Genomic DNA, 19,258 nt, shown 5'->3' on the forward strand with positions numbered 1-19,258 from the left:
CCCGCCCGGTCCCGCGGCTCCCCCGCGGCCGCTGTGGCCCGGCTCTCCCGCCCCGCTGTTTTTCCGCCTCAGCGAGGGAGATGCGCCCCGGGGCGGTGCGAGCGCGGCCCCCGCGCCTCGGTGGCGAGCTGCCCCCGCCGGGGGTCCCGGGGGTCCCCGCGGCCTCCGCCGCCTCCCGCCGGGCGCGGCCCGGGGGTCCCGCGGCGGTTCCGTGCGTGCCGGGACGGTTCCGCTCGTTCTCTTCCTTTCAGATGGTTTTAAAGCCCCGGGGGAGGAACCGGAGCCTCCCGAGAGGGCACGGCCGCTGTCAGAAGTTTGTGGTTTAATTTCCGAGGGTGCAGGGTCCGTCTGTGCGCCCGAGGGCCGGTGGAGTGAGCTGGGCTGCTGGAGCAGCAGCTGCGCTGAACATCCCTCAGTCAGCCCGTATTTGGTCACTTTTGGGTTTAGGAGACGTGGCCGTTGAGATGTCTCAGTCCTTTTGTCTTAAAGAATCTCCTTGTGGAAGGCTTCAACTTCCAAGCCCAGCTCTGCTCCGGCGGTGTCTGTGGCAGTGCCACTGCCATTGCACCGTTGCACTGGGAGGAAGGTGACTCCATCTGTGAAGCCTTTGAGCTGGATCTGTCTTGACCCCCAGTTATGAAGTAGGAAATCTAAAAAACATAAATAACTTCAGGGTCTCTCAGGGAGCTAGTCAGAGGTTTGGTTTAAGGGCTGCCTGCCGAGGTGTTTGGGCTGGCTGGCATTGGGTGGAAGGAGCTGGCTCTCTCCTGGTGACCCAGTGACACAGGTACAGCAGTGCCAGGGATGGAGTGAGGATGATCCAGCTGCTTGGATGTGAATGGATCCTGCAGTTCCTCCCCACAGCCCTGTCAGTGGTGTACAGCTTGTGAGGATACTTGTGTTCCTTCAGTGTAGCCCCTGGACTTGTGCAGAAGTGGATTTATAGGGCTTGAGGGTGGGTTTTCCTTGTTTTTTTTTCTCTTGTGTATGTTTGTTTTGGTTTTGCCAGCCCAGGTTATGCATTGAAGCATGTAAACATTCAGGAGGAACAGTGTGGGTGAGTCCAGTGAGGCTCGTGTCTTGTACTGAGGATGTTCAGGATAACTCTTGGTGCTTCTGAGTAAGATTTTTTTGGCTATTGGAGTGTTTTCTTACTGCTTGCCAGAAGAAAACCTAATCAGACAAGCATCTGACTTCCAGCAACTTGCATCATCTTTTGTGTGTAAATGATAATATTTTAGACCCATGTGGCTTTGCTTGAAAAACTGGAGAAGGGCACAAGGCAGCTACTGTGGAACTTCCCAGCAGGAGCCTGGTGGTCTCATTCTCCATCCTGCATTTCTTCTTAGGATCCAGGTTCTTTGAACCAGGTGTGTCACTGCAGATGGCAGGGATGCTTTTCTGCCAGGTGACCCTGGGGGCAGAGGCTGTGCTATGTGACCTTGCACACAGTCAGCTCATTCAAGCATCCTGAGCTCTGACAGGTGAAAAAAAATCAGTATTTATAGGCTGCCCAAAGCAGCACATGAGACTGTGACTCTGAAGCAGTCACCTAATACACCTCATCACCCTTGTGTGGTGGGGAAGGCATTTCTTCACACAGTTCCTCTCACCTGTCTTCTGGCCAGGACCTTGGGCACGGTGGGTGCATGAGATGTCTAAGCCTCAACAGCATCTTAGAGCCATTGATGAACCAGAAATAGAAGGATCTCATACTAGATTATCCACTTAAAGAGACCTACAGTTGCGTAGCTGCACTTCCAGCTTGCAGGACTGATTGTAAATCCACTAAAAATAGATCTTTATTTCACACTAGGCTTACACATGCTCCCTGTCAAAATGCTTTTAATTTCCCTCTCTGACGTGTGCTGGTGTATTTTGTATTCTGCTCAACGTTTCTGAGAATCACAGGCAAAAATGTTCTTCAGTGTTGCTCCTCCTACAGAGCTAAAACTCTGCACGTTCCATAAAATAAACTTTAAAGGTTCATCTGGATGCCCAAAGCCATGGCAGGATCCCACAAGTGCTGTCAGAGCTAGATGACCAGTAAATTGGGGAAGTGATGTAAACTTCCATAATTAGGGGCACAGGAATCCTCAGCTACCACTGCTGTGAATAGTGGAAGGGGGAAAATTCTGTTTTGGGGGTAAGAAATAGCCAGTGCTGAAGTTGTAGCTCTGGTGGAGGGCTGATGTGGTGCTGGGAGTGTCAGGCTGGGGAGGGATAGAAGGGGCAGTGCTGGAGGCTGGGATTTGGTGTCTGAAGCTTGCAGGATCCTCTCCTCCAGTTCTTCCATTAAGTGCTCTGTATACTTAATACAGCTCTTGATTGGAAATTGTTCCCCTGAGCATAGATTCTTTTATCCGTATGTAAATGCTCCTTTGTGCTCAGTTTTAGGCCACGTACTTCACTTGCTGTGTCTGTCACTGGAGAGAGGTTTGAATAATTCCCTGATTTTTTGGAACAGACGTGTTGTATTTTGCAGATCTCGCTGGGCTCGGGAGCAATGAGTTTCCCCATGTCAGCTGTCTGCAGCCTTTGAGTGATGGGGTGACAGCTCAGGAGGGAGGCATGGAGACCTTGTAACCTATGGAGGCAGGAAAAAGTGTGATGGAGCTGTATGGAATTGAATTAGTTTACTCTCTCTGAATGTGGCTCATCACTTGCTTTGGTTTTTCTTTACACTGCTTGTGTTTTCATTGGGTTTTAACTCAAGTTAGTTCTGTAATTCTTTTCCCCATGAGGTTCTTACCTCATTCTCAGAAGCTTGTGAGCTTCAGGAATCTGGGTGGATATGATTAGAGGAATTCCATTTGTAGAGTCAAGGTTCAGATTGGAAGGACCTTTAAAGATCATCTTGTTCCAGCCTCCTGCCACAGTCAGGGGCAGCTTCCACTGGTCCAGGCTGCTCCCAGCCCCATCCAGCCCAGCCATACCACAACATCCAGTTGAAGTGCAGAACTGCACTTGGGTTTTTCATTACTTGTGGAGGGTGGAGATGGTCTGAGGTGCAAACGTTGGCCTGCACAGCTTTGGGGTGATTTTGCTCACGTCCCGTTGGCGTGGCTGCTGCAGTGACTCACTTCTAGATGTCACTGGTAGAAATGGGGTGTCTGGGTCCTTCCTCTGGCTTCCCACACGAGTCAGACTGAGAGACAGCGCCGTGTTGCTGACTCCTGAAGCGTGGGGACAGATGACACCAGAGCTGTGCACCGCGATGCTGGGGGAATTCAGACCACGGTTATGAAGAAGTTCCTGAATGAATTCCTGTTGCTGCTTTCCAGGCCATGGCCTGTGCCTGTCTCAGGCTCTTTCTGCTCGTGCCCAGGTCTGTGGAGCTGGGTGCCTTTGCATTCCAGGAGCAGCCCTGTCTGCTGCCGGGAAGGCGCAGGAGCCGGCGCGTGGTCGGCAGCTGTAGGGTAATCTGCTCCCAAAGAAACTGAGTGGTTTACATCTACTGCAGCTTATTTTTGCTCATTGTTTCCTGTTTATGTGGATAATCTTCTTAGCCACAGAAATGTCCGGTCCTCTCTTTGAATCCTTGAGTTTTTGCTTCTAGACATTTCGGAGCAGTAAGTTCCACGGGCTTAAAAAAAAATATAAAGTAATAACCTCTTTACTTTGTATATAGGTGACAATTCTATTCTTGATATGATATATGAAAGGATGAGTTGTTATTTATTGTGTTGCCTTTTAATACCTGATTTTCTTCATTTTATGTCAAAGGCAAGCACTCTTAAGCCTTTTTAGTGTCTCTAGCCAATTTTTTTTCCCCAAATCCTTTACTGATTTTTGTCCTTTTTTGAATTCTGTCCTTCTCTGACACGAATTCTGACTCTAAACTTGTGGTTCCCTTCCTGGGATGGAGTGAAGATGAAATGAATGCAGTAATCTGAGGAAGGTACAGTATTGGATTGTATAGCTGCACAGTAATACTTCTAGTGACAAAAAAAGCACTGGATGCTTTGTGGAGAGGTAGGAAAAGGTTTTACATTGTTACAGGTCACCACTGTTCACTTTGGAAGGTTTATGTGGCAGCAGCTCCATCTATTGTATAGTGAAGTCTGGTAAAGCTTCCATTGGGTGGGGTCAAGGCCAAATTCTGCTGCTTTTTCTCCTCCATGATTGTATTTCAGTTAGTTGGGGAAGAGATGAGGGTGAAGCCTTTTGTGGCTTTGACCCATGTTCACCAGGATCTTGAGGTAGCCTGAAATTTTACTGTGTGTCTTTGCAGGTGAATCAAGTTTGAGGGGGCACATTACTGGGTCTGGGCCACAGCTGATGGAGTAGTTCTGGGAATGCAGGAGGCAATTCTGTAATGACACTTGCTCTTTCTGTCTTTTCAGGTGCTGGAAAATTACTCAGATGCTCCTATGACCCCTAAACAGATTCTGCAGGTCATAGAGGCTGAAGGTCTAAAGGAAATGAGGTTAGTATTGATGATTTTGTCTAAACCAGTGTGCAGCATGGGGGAGGCAGTGTATGAAGGCTGGTGTTGCTTCATACAGTTCTGCCTCATCCCCAGCCCACTTTGCTTCCCTTTTTCTCTTTTCAGCCTGGTAATTTCAGATGACAGTACAGACATTTATATACAGATTGTGAGGGTTTCTTTTTCACTGATAATAACTGGAAGATGTTCTTGGATTTTTAGGTAATATACAGAGTCCCTTCCTCCATCTATTGTGAAGTAAATGCCTCTTGCAGATCAGGCTCCTGCATTGTGCTGTACTTACCACTCACTCCCATGGTTCTCACATAAGTAGCTCCCAGCAGTTTCTGCTATTGTGACTCGAGTTTGAGAACAGTTTAAGTTTTATCACCTCTGATGCTTCATTTCTAGAGCAGACATTATGTTTTAGAAGAGACAGTCTTCCCTGTGTCACTGGCTTGTGCTCAGATTCTTGAGCACCAAGAGAACAGAGTTCACATCACACGGCTGTGGCTCTTGACACATTGTAGGAGGAGATGCCCATCTCAGAGTGGATTTCATGTGGAAAAGAACCTGATACAAAGCCTTGAAAAGGGCAGAAGTGGGAGACTGCTTTCCTTGGTTAAGTTCCTGTGAGCTTCCATCTGTTTCCATGACAGTAGTAGAAATACAGAGTGTCTTGCAGCTCAAAGAAAGTGGGTAACTGTGATAGTCCAAATGCCTCAGTTACTGCTGCCTGGCAAAAAAAAAAAAAAAAAAAGGGAAATTTGACTACCAGAGACACGAAAAGCTGCTGTCCAGGGATGGACTTCTGACAAATCCAGATGCAAGGACTGTTTCTAGTCTTGCTTCTGCCTCCCTTTGTTTCCGTGGACTGTTTTTCACTGTGGTGTTTGCATTTCCTGAACCCGTGTTTTACCCAACTACAGAAGGTAAACTGATTTCTTCTGGGACTTAAATGTTAGCTTGTTTCTGCTCCTTGTTTGTGTGAAATCAGGAAACAGCTGGGGTGTTTTGAATAGTGAAAATCAGTGACGTGTACAGAGGTGTTGGGTGGGGGACCTGCTGTTGTTTGGAGAGGCACGAGGCTGGTGTGTGCTGCTGCATCAGATTTGGAACTGTTGGAACACCCACCTTCCATGGGCTTAAAGAAGGCTGGGGAGGGACTTTTCACAGGGGCATGTAGTGGTAGGACAAGGGGCAATGGACTTCAGCCGAAGGAGGGTAGATTTAGATTGGATATTAGGAAGAAATTCTTCCCTGTGAGGGTGGTGGGGTCATGGCACAAGTTGCCCAGAGAAACTGGGGCTACTCCAGCCTTGGAAGTCTCTGAGGCCAGGCTGGACAGGGCTTGGAGCCACCTGGTCTGGTGAAAGGTGTCCCTGCACAGGGGAGGGGGTTTGGAATAAGATGGCCTGTAAAGTCCCTTCCAACCCAAACTGTTCCATGGTTCTGTGATGCTCTCTGAGATCTTCTCTGGTTTGGATATGGGCTGTGGTTTCAGTAGAATTCAGACAGATTTTAATGAGAATCTTCATAAGAGGGGCTTTGCTTTAATCAATCTTCTACAGCTCTCTCACATAAGTCCTGTTACCTAAGCAGGCAGTTGAAGATCTCTGTGCACAGGCTGTCCCCTGCCAAAGATAATAGCAGGGCTCTTCACACACATAAATTATCCTGTGCTTTCCCAGTTCTTACAAGTGACCTGTCACACTGTGTAAGTAAAGACCAGACTTCAGAACATGTGTCATGTTAAATCCCACAAACCTAACTCATTCCTTTAAAGGTCGATAGTTTCCCTTGGGATATCTGCTTTTCCTCCCTGGCCATTAATTCTCTGCTTTAAGAAAAGATTGTTTTCTTCAGAGCGTGATTGTTTGCAGAATAAAGGCAGTGAGCCTGCCTGGCTGACCGTGCAGCAGACTTTGCTGGTGCTTGTATAGAAGCTCTTCCTGAAACTCCATTTCCTGAAGGAAATAGCTCAGTGCCTTGAGATGTTTTTCCTTCTGAATCAATTCTGAGGTGGGGCTCCCTGGCTGGGGGGTCACGCTGCTCTGCTGGGAGGGCTGTGTTCCATACCAGGCACTGACATTCCCATGAGCCAGTACCCGGTACCATGCTGAGTTTAGCTCCTGGTAGAGTTTTAACTGCTTGGTTTTTTTCTTGTTTTGGGGAAAATTACTTAGTTTGCTGTTTTAAGAGAGCTCTGTGGCTGGTGGGTGTGCTTGGAGCGTCTGGTAAACACAGAGGGGAAAACACTGTCTAACAGGACCGAAGGCTGGAAATTTTGTTCACATGATCTGAAAGTGATACAGGGTAACTTTGCCTGTTGCTGAGGCATGTGAAGAAATGTCCAAAACCCAAGCACGTACAGGGTGGAAACAGAAATTCTGTGTTTTCAATTTGACAATGATTTTCTTTGAAATGTTTTATCTCAGTCCAGTTTTCAGTTTCACTTTTAGTAGGAATGCAGTCAATAGTGCTGTAATGTGTCTTCCAGACAACTTTCTGCCCGTACATGTGGGACTTACTGGAAAACACCATATTAGGTGGCACAGCAGTTCCAGCAGTGTGAGTGTAGGATGGGGCTTTAACCAGGGAGTTATTTAGGAATTAACAAATGAGAGCATCAGAGCCTTTGAGCTCTGCTCAAGTAGTTTGATCAGTGACTTATCAGGGAGACATTCCAGTAACATGTGTCTCTACAGTTTGTTACATTTTTCTACTGCTAAATAAATCTGGGGGATTTCCAGCACTGAAGGATTCCAGGAGAGGAGGGGAGGAAACAGGTAATAAAAGTTAGAAATGTCTAAAAACAGACAAGGATAGCTTTAAAATTGGCGTCATATTTACTGTTTGCTGTGATGTGCAAGGCTGACGTACAGGTCAGAATGAAACCAGTGACACTGTTCTGACTGAAGTGCCTGTCCCATAAAGTTAACAGCATCACCTCTGTTCCCCTCATCAGCTAAAGGATGCCCATTTAACCAGATTTTCAGGCTGTTTTCTTGATGATCTGTTTCCTAAACTCTGTCCTTTCTCTGTCTGTGTTGCAGTGGCACATCTCCCCTGGCCTGCCTGAACGCCATGCTGCACTCCAATTCCCGGGGAGGGGATGGGCTCTTCTACAAACTGCCCGGACGCATCAGCCTTTTCACACTCAAGGTAAACGCTGAGCTCCGCTCCCAGCTGAGGGCTCAGGGGGTGAGTTCTGCTCCTTGTGCAGGGCTGAGTGTTACCCTGTCACTGAGCATCATGAGCAGTGAGATCATCCTGTGAGAGAGGGTCTGCAATTCATGATTTCCTTGGAGCTTGCACCATTCAATTGTATTCAGCCATCTATGATAAATTATTTTAAAAAAACCCAACTGTTATTTCTTGAATCCTCTTACTGCAGTAGCTGGTGTCCAGCTCAGGTGGCTGTTCATCAGAACAGATCTGTGCACTCCCTTGCTGCCAGCCACAAGGGAAAACAGCCAACCAAGGAACTGGTCCAAGAGCTTGTAGCGACAAGTAAAATCTTGATAGGAAAATGTATATTCATTCTTCTGGCTGCTTGTTCTGTGTTCCACTACTTTCCGTGATTCCGTGTTATTTTACATCAGTATTTTCCTCAGATCTTAAAATCTCTCTGGAATACTTTTTTATTTTTAGTTTATTGTTCCAGTAATATTGAAAAAGTTTCTGTTACTGAGGTTTTCTTTTGCATTGTTTTGTACTGTTGGATTCCTTGATAAATATCAACTTGGTAGATCTCAGCTATTTCATTTCCATCTTTTTTCTGCTGTTAGAAAATCCTGTTGAATTGACACATTTTGCTGAAAATAGATGGCTTTGAAATGGCTTTTATTGTACAAGTAGGAAATACATCTCCTAAGCTCGCTATCTTAGTGTTTGCCCACTCTGATGTTACTTGTTCTTTCATAGTGAGTTGCTCCTCTTTAATATGAACTCATTACTTACAGAAAACTACGACATATTATGAACCTTTCTATTAAATTAATTATTATTAACCTGGTATTTTGGATATGTACTTGTCTAGGAAGGGGCTATGAAGTACTCTTAGTTTAGCTGACTTCAATTCTGCTATGAGCCCAAATATGCTTTAAAATACCTTTCTGCATCTGGGATTAAAATAGGAAAAGAATTGAAGGTTAAAGTACATCCAGTTAACTGTCTGATCTCATTGGTGTAGATTTGGGAGGGAGGGAGGGCTGTAGCCACCCCAGTTCTGTTCCCTCTCTAGAAAGATGCCTTGCAATGGTCCCGGAACCTGTCAGTGCCAGAAGGGGAGGAGCTGGAGGACACAGCAGATGCAGAAAGCTGTGGGTCCAATGAAGCCAGCACTGTGAGTGGTGACAACGATGGTAAGTGCCTGGTGACATTAACCTTAACCTCCAGGACCTACTTCTGTGTCTGACTGAGGGCTCATCTCTTTCAGTGTCTCTTGATGAAACTTCTTCTAACGCCTCGTGTTCCACTGAATCTCAGAGCAAGGGACCTGCTACCAGGGAGGGCTACAGAACTGCTTCCCAGGTAGGAGAAAGTGGGACTAATGGGAAGGATGAAGCCTCTCAAGGGGAGCTTCCATTACTATTGGGGTGGTATGACAGGGACTATTTGTGCATAACTGCCTCAGAGATAGTTATGGGTCTGTCTCCTTGGGCAAGAAGTGGCAGGATGGTGAGGGATCATGTATGGGAAGACAATTTTGAATTCTCTGCTAGTCCTAAATGTAGTGTTGCCTGAAGATTCAGCTAGGAGGAGCCAGGCAGCTCTTTAACTGAGGAGCATGCTGCTTAGAAGATTATTATACTCTTCCATAATGCCTTCATTCCTTTGTTTTGTTTTTGGTTTCTCTCTGGTCTGCAGACAACCAAACAGAAGAAAAAGACAGGTGTGATGCTGCCACGGGTGGTGTTAACCCCACTGAAAGTAAACGGGGCACACATGGAGTCTGCCTCGGGTGAGCATGGCTTTGGGGGGTCCTAATGACCTCACAGATCTCTGACAGTCCCCAGTCATCAGTGTTTGCCTGAGGATTTCTGTAACACCTCTGAGAATGAGTGAGACTGCAGAGTTGTGTGTGTTTAATTCACTCAAAATGGTTGGTACCTGGGCAATACCCTGTAATAGCAGATTTGTTAGTAACAGAGAATTCCTGTATGATAAACCACTCTCCCAGTTGGGCTTTGATTGTTCTTTGCATATTTTTATGATGTTGTTTTGCATTTAGGCTTCACAGGAAGGCACGCTGACGGGGAGAGCAGCAGCACATCCAGCAGCAGCAGCAGCTCCTTGGCCCTGTGCAAAACCAGCCTGCGCAGTAGGACAGAGATAAACAGGGATCCTCCTCAGCTGCTGAGGGGCATCCGAAAGCCCACAGCTGGTACGTGCTCCTGGGAAAGGCAGAAGAATAATTGGTGATGGTGGAGTCCACATGTATCTGAGAAAAGAGCACCAGGAGGCATTTGATGACATGAGGTCACAAGCCAGGCTTTCCACTTTTGAGTGTTAGTGATAGAATTGTTTAAAAGTTTGCCTGGTCTGAAGAGCAGCATTGAGAATCATACCGGAATATGTCAGAACTGTGACCTCATGTCAGAATTCCAGATGTGTGTTTGTTAATTACTGCGCTGGAGAGTCATTCTTCACACTCAAATACTGCAATCTTTATCATCTCTCTTGCTCCTTTTGTTATTGCAATTTGACATAAATTTCAGCCCATAATGCTGAAATACTTCTGTACAACAACGTTAATTTTGCCTGTCCTTAAACTCCAGGACAAATGAAACGGAACAGGGGTGAGGATATTGACTTTGAAACCCCAGGCTCCATCCTTGTCAACACAAACCTGCGAGCGCTGATCAACTCCAGGACCTTTAACGCGCTTCCGTCACACTTCCAGCAGCAGCTGCTTTACCTGCTGCCTGAAGTCGATAGACAGGTATGAGCACTCAGGTGTTTTCCCTTCCCTGATCGCCTCTCCAGTGTGGAACAGCTGGAGCAGATGTGTTCTGTTTGTCCTGCTAGGTGGGGGCTGACGGGCTGATGCGCCTCAGTGGCAGCGCTCTGAACAACGAGTTCTTCACCCACGCTGCACAGAGCTGGAGGGAGCGGCTCGCTGATGGTGAGTGCCTTTGCTTTCCTGAGTGCCTGGGGAATAGCTGCTCATTTTGCAGGATTTTTGGTTTTCTTTTGCAGTTAATGAGTGGGCACTTAGTCCAGCTTTTCTGTATGTTGCCCCCAGCTTTTTCTTTTTTTCTTTTTTTTTTTTTTAATCAAAGATACTATTTCTTTTGGTACCATGGGACCTTCAGCATTAAGTGCTAAAGGTGTAAAGTAGTGCCAGACTTATTTTTCCTTAAAAGGTGGCCTGTCTGTTAAAACATGATTTTTCCTGAAGCCATAGGCAGCATGTGGATCCAGAGTGGGATGGGGAGGAGGGTGTTAACAGCAGGTCTATCTTTCATATATTTAGCTGCTGTACAGTTCAAACATTAGGTTGCATTTGCAGAATGAGTTTTGTTTGGAACTGAATTCCAGTCTCTTGCTTCCATGTAGGTGAATTCACGCACGAGATGCAAGTTCGAATCCGGCAGGAGATGGAAAAGGAAAAGAGAGTGGAGCAATGGAAAGAGAAGTTCTTCGAGGACTACTATGGGCAAAAGTGAGAAATTTTACCATGTCTATCCTGCTTTATCCGTGTTTGTGTAGGTGGCAGAGTGTTTCTGTTTACCTGAGCAGATGTAGCATAAACTCCTTGAAAAACAGGGGTTGTGGGGTGAATTGTTCCAGCTGTTGTTCTGGGAAAATCCTGGAACTGGATTTTCCAAATCCAGTGGAATTGGCTGGGTTCAGCAGAATTTTGTAGCCCATCTCTTCTGTTTCCAAGAAAAGTTGATGGTATTTTCCATCACAAATTTTTGGGGTTTTTTTCTCATTCCATGTGATAGCAAGCCCATCTCTTCTGTTTCCAAGAAAAGTTGATGGTATTTTCCATCACAAATTTTTGGGGTTTTTTTCTCATTCCATGTGATAGCAAGCCCATCTCTTCTGTTTCCAAGAAAAGTTGATGGTATTTTCCATCACAAATTTTTGGGTTTTTTTTTCTCATTCCATGTGATAGCAATGTAGAATGTGTGGGTTCTCCCCTTGCAGGATGAGTTAATGAGGCTTTGATGATTCTCTGCCTGTGCTGGCAGTATTCAGTAACACTGAAATTGGGGTGAACTTTACCTTTTAGCTGGCTTTTGTGTTTGTCTTATAGGTTGGGCTTAACCCAGGAAGAATCCCAGGCACAGAATTCAGTGCAGGAGGACGCTGAGAACAGGACAGAGCTGTCTGTGAAAGGAGAAGCAAGGCTGCCACGTGGGCCGGCCACGCGCCAGAGGGACGGGCGCTTCCGGAAGCGCTCCCGGGCCGACCTGCGGTGCCGGGCCAGGAGGAGCCTGTACAGACTGAGGGAACCTGAGCACACGGAGACTCCCAAGGAGCCTGCTCCCGTGGGGCCAGATCCCTCACTGCATAAAGAGCCAAAGCCTGAGACAGACCTGAAGAAAGATGATCTGACCAGCCCCTCGGCTGCAGGATTGAAGGCAGAGAGTACCGAACTGCACCTCTCTCCAGAGACTTCCAAATCAAACAGCAAATCAGAAGATCCATCATTGGCAGCTACCAGCAGAATTCCCAGTTTGCCCCAGGAGAACTCTGCTCAGGAGTCCAAGGAGCAGAAGAGAAAAAGCTTTGAGGAGGCTGCCTCTGCGTCCTTCCCCGAAAAGAAGCCCCGGCTTGAAGATCGTCAGTCCTTTCGTAACACAATTGAAAGTGTTCACCCAGAAAAGCCACAGCCTACTAAAGAGGAGCCCAAAGTCCCACCCATCCGGGTAAGAAAGAGCTTTAGAGCTGCTGTATCTCAGGGCTGCCGTGCTCAGTAGTATCAAAACATTATTAAAATGTCAAGTGTTGCCATCTTAAGGGAAGGAGTCGAAGGGTTTCATTGGTAGAGCTGGTGAAGTGCCTCTGACTGCCACGGTTTGCTGTCGTATTTAGACAGGCAAAGAATGGAAAATCATCCCAAGGTCTTTGCACAAGAGCACAGGGTAACCTTGACTTACTCCCTTCATTTGCATTTCTGTGGCTACAGAAACACTGCCTGAAATGAGCTGACTGACTGCAAAAGACCTTGAAATTGTGTTCTTTATCCTGTGTAGTTTCTGAGTTCTTTTCCTTTGCTTTTGGACAGAATCTCAGTGTTCCTCCTGACTTTTCCATTTTGACTAGGATACCCATTTTGGTAGCTTCAGTGCAGTCATCCTGGTGCAGAGAAGAGCAGTTTGATCTCTGAACACGTGAATATAAATAACTTATTTCCTATTTGCCTGCAGGCTCTGATAAAACAATACTTGTGTGAACTGAGCTTCAAAGATCACACAGCCGAGGTTGTAGGACCATGCTGCTTCTCTGCCCAAATTAGTTTCTAAGTTGAAATTTTTGTTGAATTTTGTACTAAAAATTGCGATGCGCAGTTGCCAGTAAAACACATTTCACTGGAGATGGGCAGTGTTAGAACTCACCTCTTTTCCCTTTCTTTCAGATTCAACTTTCACGTATTAAACCACCCTGGGTGGTTAAAGGTCAGCCCACTTACCAGATCTGCCCCCGGATCATCCCCAGCACGGAGCCCTCCGGCCGGGGCCGCCCCGGGGCCCGCACCCTCGCAGACATTAAGGCCCGTGCTCTGCAAGCCCGAGCCCAGCGCGAAGCCGCCGCCATCGGAGGAGGGGGTGGCCCTGGTGGGGGGAGAGGCTCCGATGAAGGAGGCGGTGGAGGAGAATCCAGCGGCCGTTCCCAGCACAGGAGATCCAAGAGAGCTCACGGAAAGCGTGCGTCAGATCTACAGCGAGCACAACTACAGCTGTCTGTTCATCTGAGCGGGGGCAAGGCTGACTCCAAAGGGGCTGCTCAGGAGGCCAGCGTGAATTCCTGCCTCTCTTCCAGACAAGATCACTCTTCCTCAAAAAGCAAAAGGAGCAGCGTTCTGGGCTGTGCCACGGGGTCAGGGGACACTCAGCCTGGTGATGGGTCACCCAGGAGACCGTTCTGTGGTTCTCTGACTGTGTCATCCTTGGACAGTGCAACTCCTGAGAGGCAGGAGGAGAGTCCTGAGCAGCTCCTCCATGACCCAAGGACAGAGCTCCCGTCTTGTGCTGCATCACAGGACAGCACAAAGCTGGGATGTGTGGTTCCTGTGGTGACCAATCTGTCGTGTTCTGGGGGGCAGGGAGCTGGGGTCAGTCCCACGGGACACAGGGCTGTGGTGGAACTCGGAGATGTTGGTGCTCCCACCATACAGCTGGATTATGCTTCTGATGTAAAGCAAAGTTCCTCCAGTTGTCCTTTTCCACCAGAATTGTCATCGAGTGTCACAGAACGCCATGATCCCGAAAAGGTGTCTGGTTTTAGATATAACAACTCCCAAACATTTCTGGAAAAATGTGTTGCTGATAATAGCTCCAAAACAGTGACTGTTGGAGTGAAGAAAGCGATCCCCGCGGTGTGTGATGCTGCACACATGCAGGCAGAGAAAGGCAGTGATGGCAAACTGAGTAATGAGGAGCAAAAGGCAGAGGCTCTTCTGCAGCCCTCTGTGCATGGTGACTTTATTTCTCAGAATAGGATAGATACCTCTGAAAAACTCCTGCAGCCACAGGAGAGGTGCCCCAGAACCGAACCAGAAAATGCACATCAGCCCCTGGGAGAGACTCAGGAGTTGAAGAGAAGTGGAGATGAAGAAATACAGAGTACACACAGTGAAACAACAGACACTGCTTCCGACTGGGAAGGGGACATGGCTGATGAGAATGTGGAGGTGGAGATGTGTTTCAGAAGTGTCAGCTGTAGGGAGATGGCTGAGAAAAGCTCTTCCTGTCACAGCAGCAGTGAGAAGCGCAATGGGATTAGGTCAAAATTGTCTGTGGAGACAGAGAGTCTGGCCTGTTCTGGGGACTTGGCTGCACCCCCAGCTCAGAGGTGGGGACCCCAGAAAGCCGAGCGCCCGGCCAGCTCTGCCCGGCCCATGTCCTCCATCGAGACCAACAACCCTCTGGTGATGCAGTTGCTGAAGGGGAAGCTTCCACTGGAAGAAGTTCTCCCAGTGTCTCACGTCAACATCAAGCTGGAAATTGCACAGCCAGTGCTGCAGAAGCAGTCAGAAAGCCTCTCCCTGCAGCTGGACAGAAGCAGTGGTCACTGTTTTGGCAAAGAATCTTCTCCAGATGTAGGAATAAAGACGAGTGCCCAAAGCAGGAGCGATGATGTTTGCTCAGTGAGATCTTCTGTAGATCCTCAGGAAAAAACCTGTGGATCAGGAGCAGCATTGCCTAGAGCAGAGGGTGCAGAGGATCAGGCTGTCCCAGAAAAACATTCCAAAGTTGGTTCGACTTTAAGCTGCCAGGACCAACTGGCAAACGTGGCAAGTGCCTCTCTGAAGTCTGAAGATGCAGACCCTCGGGAAAGAACATTTTCTTCCTGTAGCTTTGAGGAGCAGAAGGAGATGCCCAAGGTCCACCGGATGCCACAGCACAACCCGTTAGCAAGTGTCACAGCAAGTAAAAGCCCAGAGAAGCTGAATGCCCCTACAGAGCCTCGGTTTTTATCTCCAGGTGTAACTTCTCTTGGACCAAACCAGACAGGAGGTGCATTAGTCAATAAAAATTATGGTGGGGTTCAAGGCAAAAAGCTCTTTGGTTCTGGTTTTCCTTCCAGCCCCAGCGTGAGGCTGCATCACTCCAGGGCTTTGGAACACAGTTCAGCCATGGAAACCTTTTCCCCTGGCAAACAGATTCCCTTGGACAAGGGCTGTGCACTGGGAGAAGGAATCCCAGCTGCCAGGGAGGAATGGACTTCAAAGCATCACAGCAGCACCCCTGGAGGGATCAGAAGCGAGAAGGTGCTGGTGTGTGGCAGCCCAGCCAAGAGTAATGCAGAGAACCGGGGGGATGTGGCCCAGCAGCCCACAGAACTGGCCGGGCACGCACAGAGAGAGCCACTGGTCATGGACTGGCCCTTCTTTAAGTTTTCAAGGGATCCAGGAAAAGGACAGTGTCACCCTTTGGAGCCTTCATCCATCCCCTCTCAGCTCAATATCAAGCAGGCGTTTTATGGGAAGCTTTCAAAGCTGCAGCTTAATTCCACCAGCTTTAATTATTCATCCAACGCTCCGGCTTTCCCCCGAGGCCTTGCTGGGAGCGTGGTGCAGCTCACCCACAAAGCGAACTTTGCTGCGAGCCGGAACACGGCCCTGGCTGTGCAGATGTTTGCTGACAGCAGCAGCGTCGACGAGATCTCGTTCCAGTGCTCGTGCAGCCTCAAAGCCATGATCATGTGCAAAGGCTGCGGCGCCTTCTGCCACGACGACTGTATAGGACCCTCTAAGCTCTGTGTATTGTGCCTTGTGGTGAGATAATAAATTATGGCCATGGGACAGGTTGTATATTCAGTGTGTGTATTTTGATAACGACTGATCCTAACGCCTGTACACAAAGTACACAAAGTACTCTCTGTTCATAGTAGAAACGCTGTTACACTTTGTTTTGGTGAGGAACGTTGAGCTGCCTTCCCACGGAGGTCGACAGTGCAGAGCTCATTCCTGCTGATGGGGACACCCTGCTCTGGGTGGGCTGTGTCCCATGGCAGCGATCCTGCTGCTTCCTGCACCATGGAAATTCCAGCTGTGCTCTGGTGTTGCACCGAGGCTGACGCCGGGGGAGAGGCCGTTCGCTGTGGCAATCCCTGGACCTTCTGTGGAGGAAATCCTTACATCCAAAGGACCTGGAAGATGGTGATTGCTATTTCAGGGCTGCGCAAGGTGAGGCCCTACAGTCTTCCACTCTCCCCTTCTGCCATCTCCATTCCCGGTTTGTGTGGGAAGTGCTGCTGTGCAGTGAGGGTAAGCAGAAGAGCTGCCCTGCAGGGATGGTTCCACGCAGTCTTTGGATGCTGCAGCAGGATGTGGTGCCCAGGGATGTGCTCTGCAGGTGGTTCTGGAGCTGTGTACAGCCCACCATGTGCCACATGGAACCCACGTGGAGGATGCAAGAAGAGGAAAAAAATTTCGGGGCAAGTGCCAAGCAAATGCCTTCTGCTGGCCTGCAGGAAGCTGTGTGGCCAGGGAACTGTTCCTGGCTGAACTGGCCCAGCAGCTGTGCCTGCCTCCTTTGGCCAACTTCCACAAACTGCTGTGGAACACTGGAGGTTCCCTGGAGCTCAGTGATAGGGTCAGTGAGCTCTGCACTGCAGCTTTGTGGTGAGGACCTGAAAGCCCACAGCAGCTGAGCACCTGCGAGCATCAAGCTGTGCATCTGTGTGACCATCACCTAACATTTAAAGCAGTGTTCTTTCCTCTTTTTTATTTTCCTTTTTTTATATATTTTCATTATTGGATGTATAAAGTGAGTTATTTGGCTCCTGTAAGTATCCTCTCTGCATCTGTTTGATCATATATTTATATGTTGTACACAGTACTGGCCAACTCTGTAAATGGATGTAATGTACATAGAGCATAAAGGGGTCTTTTTTTTTCCTTGGATTTCCAGGCTCTACAGCAGTATTGCATTAAAGTGGTGTTAGTTATTGTCAGAGCCACTGTATTCCGTCTTGCCTGACGTGAGGCTCACCACACTGGGGTTGGTTCCAGCAGCCTCCCCGTGCCCGAGGTGCCCGGGTGGACTGTGCTGAGCAGGCTCAGGATGACCAGGTGGGATTTGCTGAGCCGAGCTCACTCCCCGGTTGCTCATTGTAGCTCTTGCCAGTTGTTGCTGCACCTGAGCTCCCAGGGCATGGCTGTACCTGCACTGCAAGGAGGTGAATGAACATCCATGTGCATCCAGAGAGGGAGAGCAAAACTGCAATTCTCTTCCTCTTTGGAGCAATTCCTAATCAAGAGTTAATTGCTTCAGTGAGGGGGAGAAGCCGCTGGCTTATTCAAGCGGGCAGTAGCAAGAATTTTAGGGAGTTTATTTTCATTTTTTTCTTCTTGTCCCTTTTCCAGCTCCATCCTACCTCCCTTCACCATGCACTTTCTTTCAGCCGTGCAAGTTCCTCTTTCAGCCACAATCGTGAGGGGTGGAGCAAGTTCAGTCCCTGAGATGTTTTTTATCCTCAATGCATCCACCAGCCTCATCCCACGAGAGTGAGAGCCCGGTGCACCCCGGCCTGGGCAGGGCTGCGGTGCCCCTGGGGGCGAGCAGAGGTGTGGAACCTGCTTACCAAAGATGGGGAGTGGAGCAGGGGGCTGGCTCTGCCTCCTGGGGGCCACTGCAGTGTTCAGCTCGGACTGGTCTGGGGGGCAGAGCCCTCGGGGGGGCCTGCTCGTGTCTGTCCCTTGTGCTATTGGAAAAATAAACACTGTAAAATCTGCTTGTGTGGTTGCAGTCCTTTCTCTGAAATCCTCCTCCATTCTAAGGCAATGTGGCTTTTCCTTTCCTCCCTTTTAACTGCAGCTGTTCCAGAGCTCTGCTCAAGTCGCTGTGGGGAGGGGCTGTGTTGCTGCTTGGCTTTGTTAAATCTGGTTTTATGCACTTGGAGAGCACTGAGGATGGTGCAGCTCCTGCAGAGATGCCGTGTGGCTCTTGGGGAATGGACACCCTGGAGGCTCTGAGAGCCACGGGGGCAGTGGGACACTGCAGGGGCTCCCTGCCCTGCTGGGGTGATGCCTCTGGGCAGCAGCACTGAGACTTTTCCCTGAGTCAGGGCAGGTCCTGCTGTTACTGCCGTCATTGTTGGATAAATGGATCTAAAAATGTTTCTCAAGAGCATAAATGTGATACCAATTACAGTTTATTGAAACTACTTGGAAACTCACTTTATGGCCAAGTCCTTTCTCTTTTTTGGGCAGTAAGGAAATAACATGAATTATGATGTGATGTGTCTGGGTTCTGCAGGGCAAGCAGGGATCTGCCTGGGGCTGTGGGAGTGCTGAGATCCTTGTGGTGACACAATCCCTGACTTCCTGGCATTCCACAGCTCTGCCATTGCAGAACAGCAGCAATGGCCTCACACACCAGCCAGGGCTGGGGCAGCAGATGGTCCAGCACCAGCCCTTGGGGTGAAAAAAGGCTTCTGTGGTTTTTGGAGGTTCACTGATGTTCTGACTCTGGCAGGCTGTCTGCACACAGAATACCTGGATAATCTAAATAAGCTAAATACAGGGAATGCAAAAAATGAGTAGTTACCTAGCCAGGCTTTAAAACTCAGTATTAAATCCTTCCCTGTTTTATTGGGGTGGGGGGTGATGGCATCAGGGTTAGCTACCTCTGCAATAGGGGAGCTTGGGGGTTTCAAGAGTAAAACCCATTAACATCAGAATTTCACAGAGCAATACTTTTTTCCATTTTTTCCTCTCGGTGATATTTGTGTGCCAAGTTACAGATTTCTCTCTCCCAGCCCGGCTGCTGTTTGGCTCTGGCTCTGCCGTGCAGACATGGGGACATCCTGAATCAGTCTGGCCAGGGAGCTCTGGAAGCCTCAGCAGGTGATGCCAACTGGTTTGCACCTGGTGTGGCCCAGCACTGCTTACCCCTGTCCCTGCTCCCTTGGAAATCTGGAAGCAAAGCCCAGCCAGAGGCTCAGTCAGACCCGACGGTGTCAGGGGCACAGGGCCACTGGTGCTGTGCTGCCAGACATTAATGAATTCTGTGAATGCTCCGTTGGGGATGTGCTGTCCCAGGTGATCGTTTGCAAGCACAAACATTCAGGTGGGTCCTGCTGGTCTCTCTCCCGGCTGCAGCCGCAGCAAATCCCGGGAAGGGGGAGCCCACCCGCCTGCCC

General features: G+C 48.7%; 1 protein-coding gene across 1 annotated transcript; it reads left to right on the forward strand.

The window, feature by feature from the left end:
• Positions 1-6: 6 nt before the first annotated feature.
• On the forward strand, positions 7-17,848 carry ASXL1 (ASXL transcriptional regulator 1). The gene is made up of 12 exons (XM_039719202.1): positions 7-3,901; positions 4,347-4,429; positions 7,486-7,594; positions 8,676-8,796; positions 8,871-8,965; positions 9,302-9,395; positions 9,666-9,818; positions 10,213-10,376; positions 10,463-10,559; positions 10,994-11,099; positions 11,700-12,315; positions 13,026-17,848. Exons 2-12 carry the CDS (start codon positions 4,374-4,376, stop codon positions 15,894-15,896), a joined length of 4,482 nt encoding a protein of 1,493 aa, XP_039575136.1. The 5' UTR covers positions 7-3,901; positions 4,347-4,373; the 3' UTR covers positions 15,897-17,848.
• Positions 17,849-19,258: the final 1,410 nt, after the last annotated feature.

Source organism: Passer montanus, unplaced genomic scaffold (assembly GCF_014805655.1).
Source record: "Passer montanus isolate IOZ18808 unplaced genomic scaffold, ASM1480565v1 scaffold41, whole genome shotgun sequence".
Taxonomy (NCBI): Eukaryota; Metazoa; Chordata; class Aves; order Passeriformes; family Passeridae; genus Passer; species Passer montanus.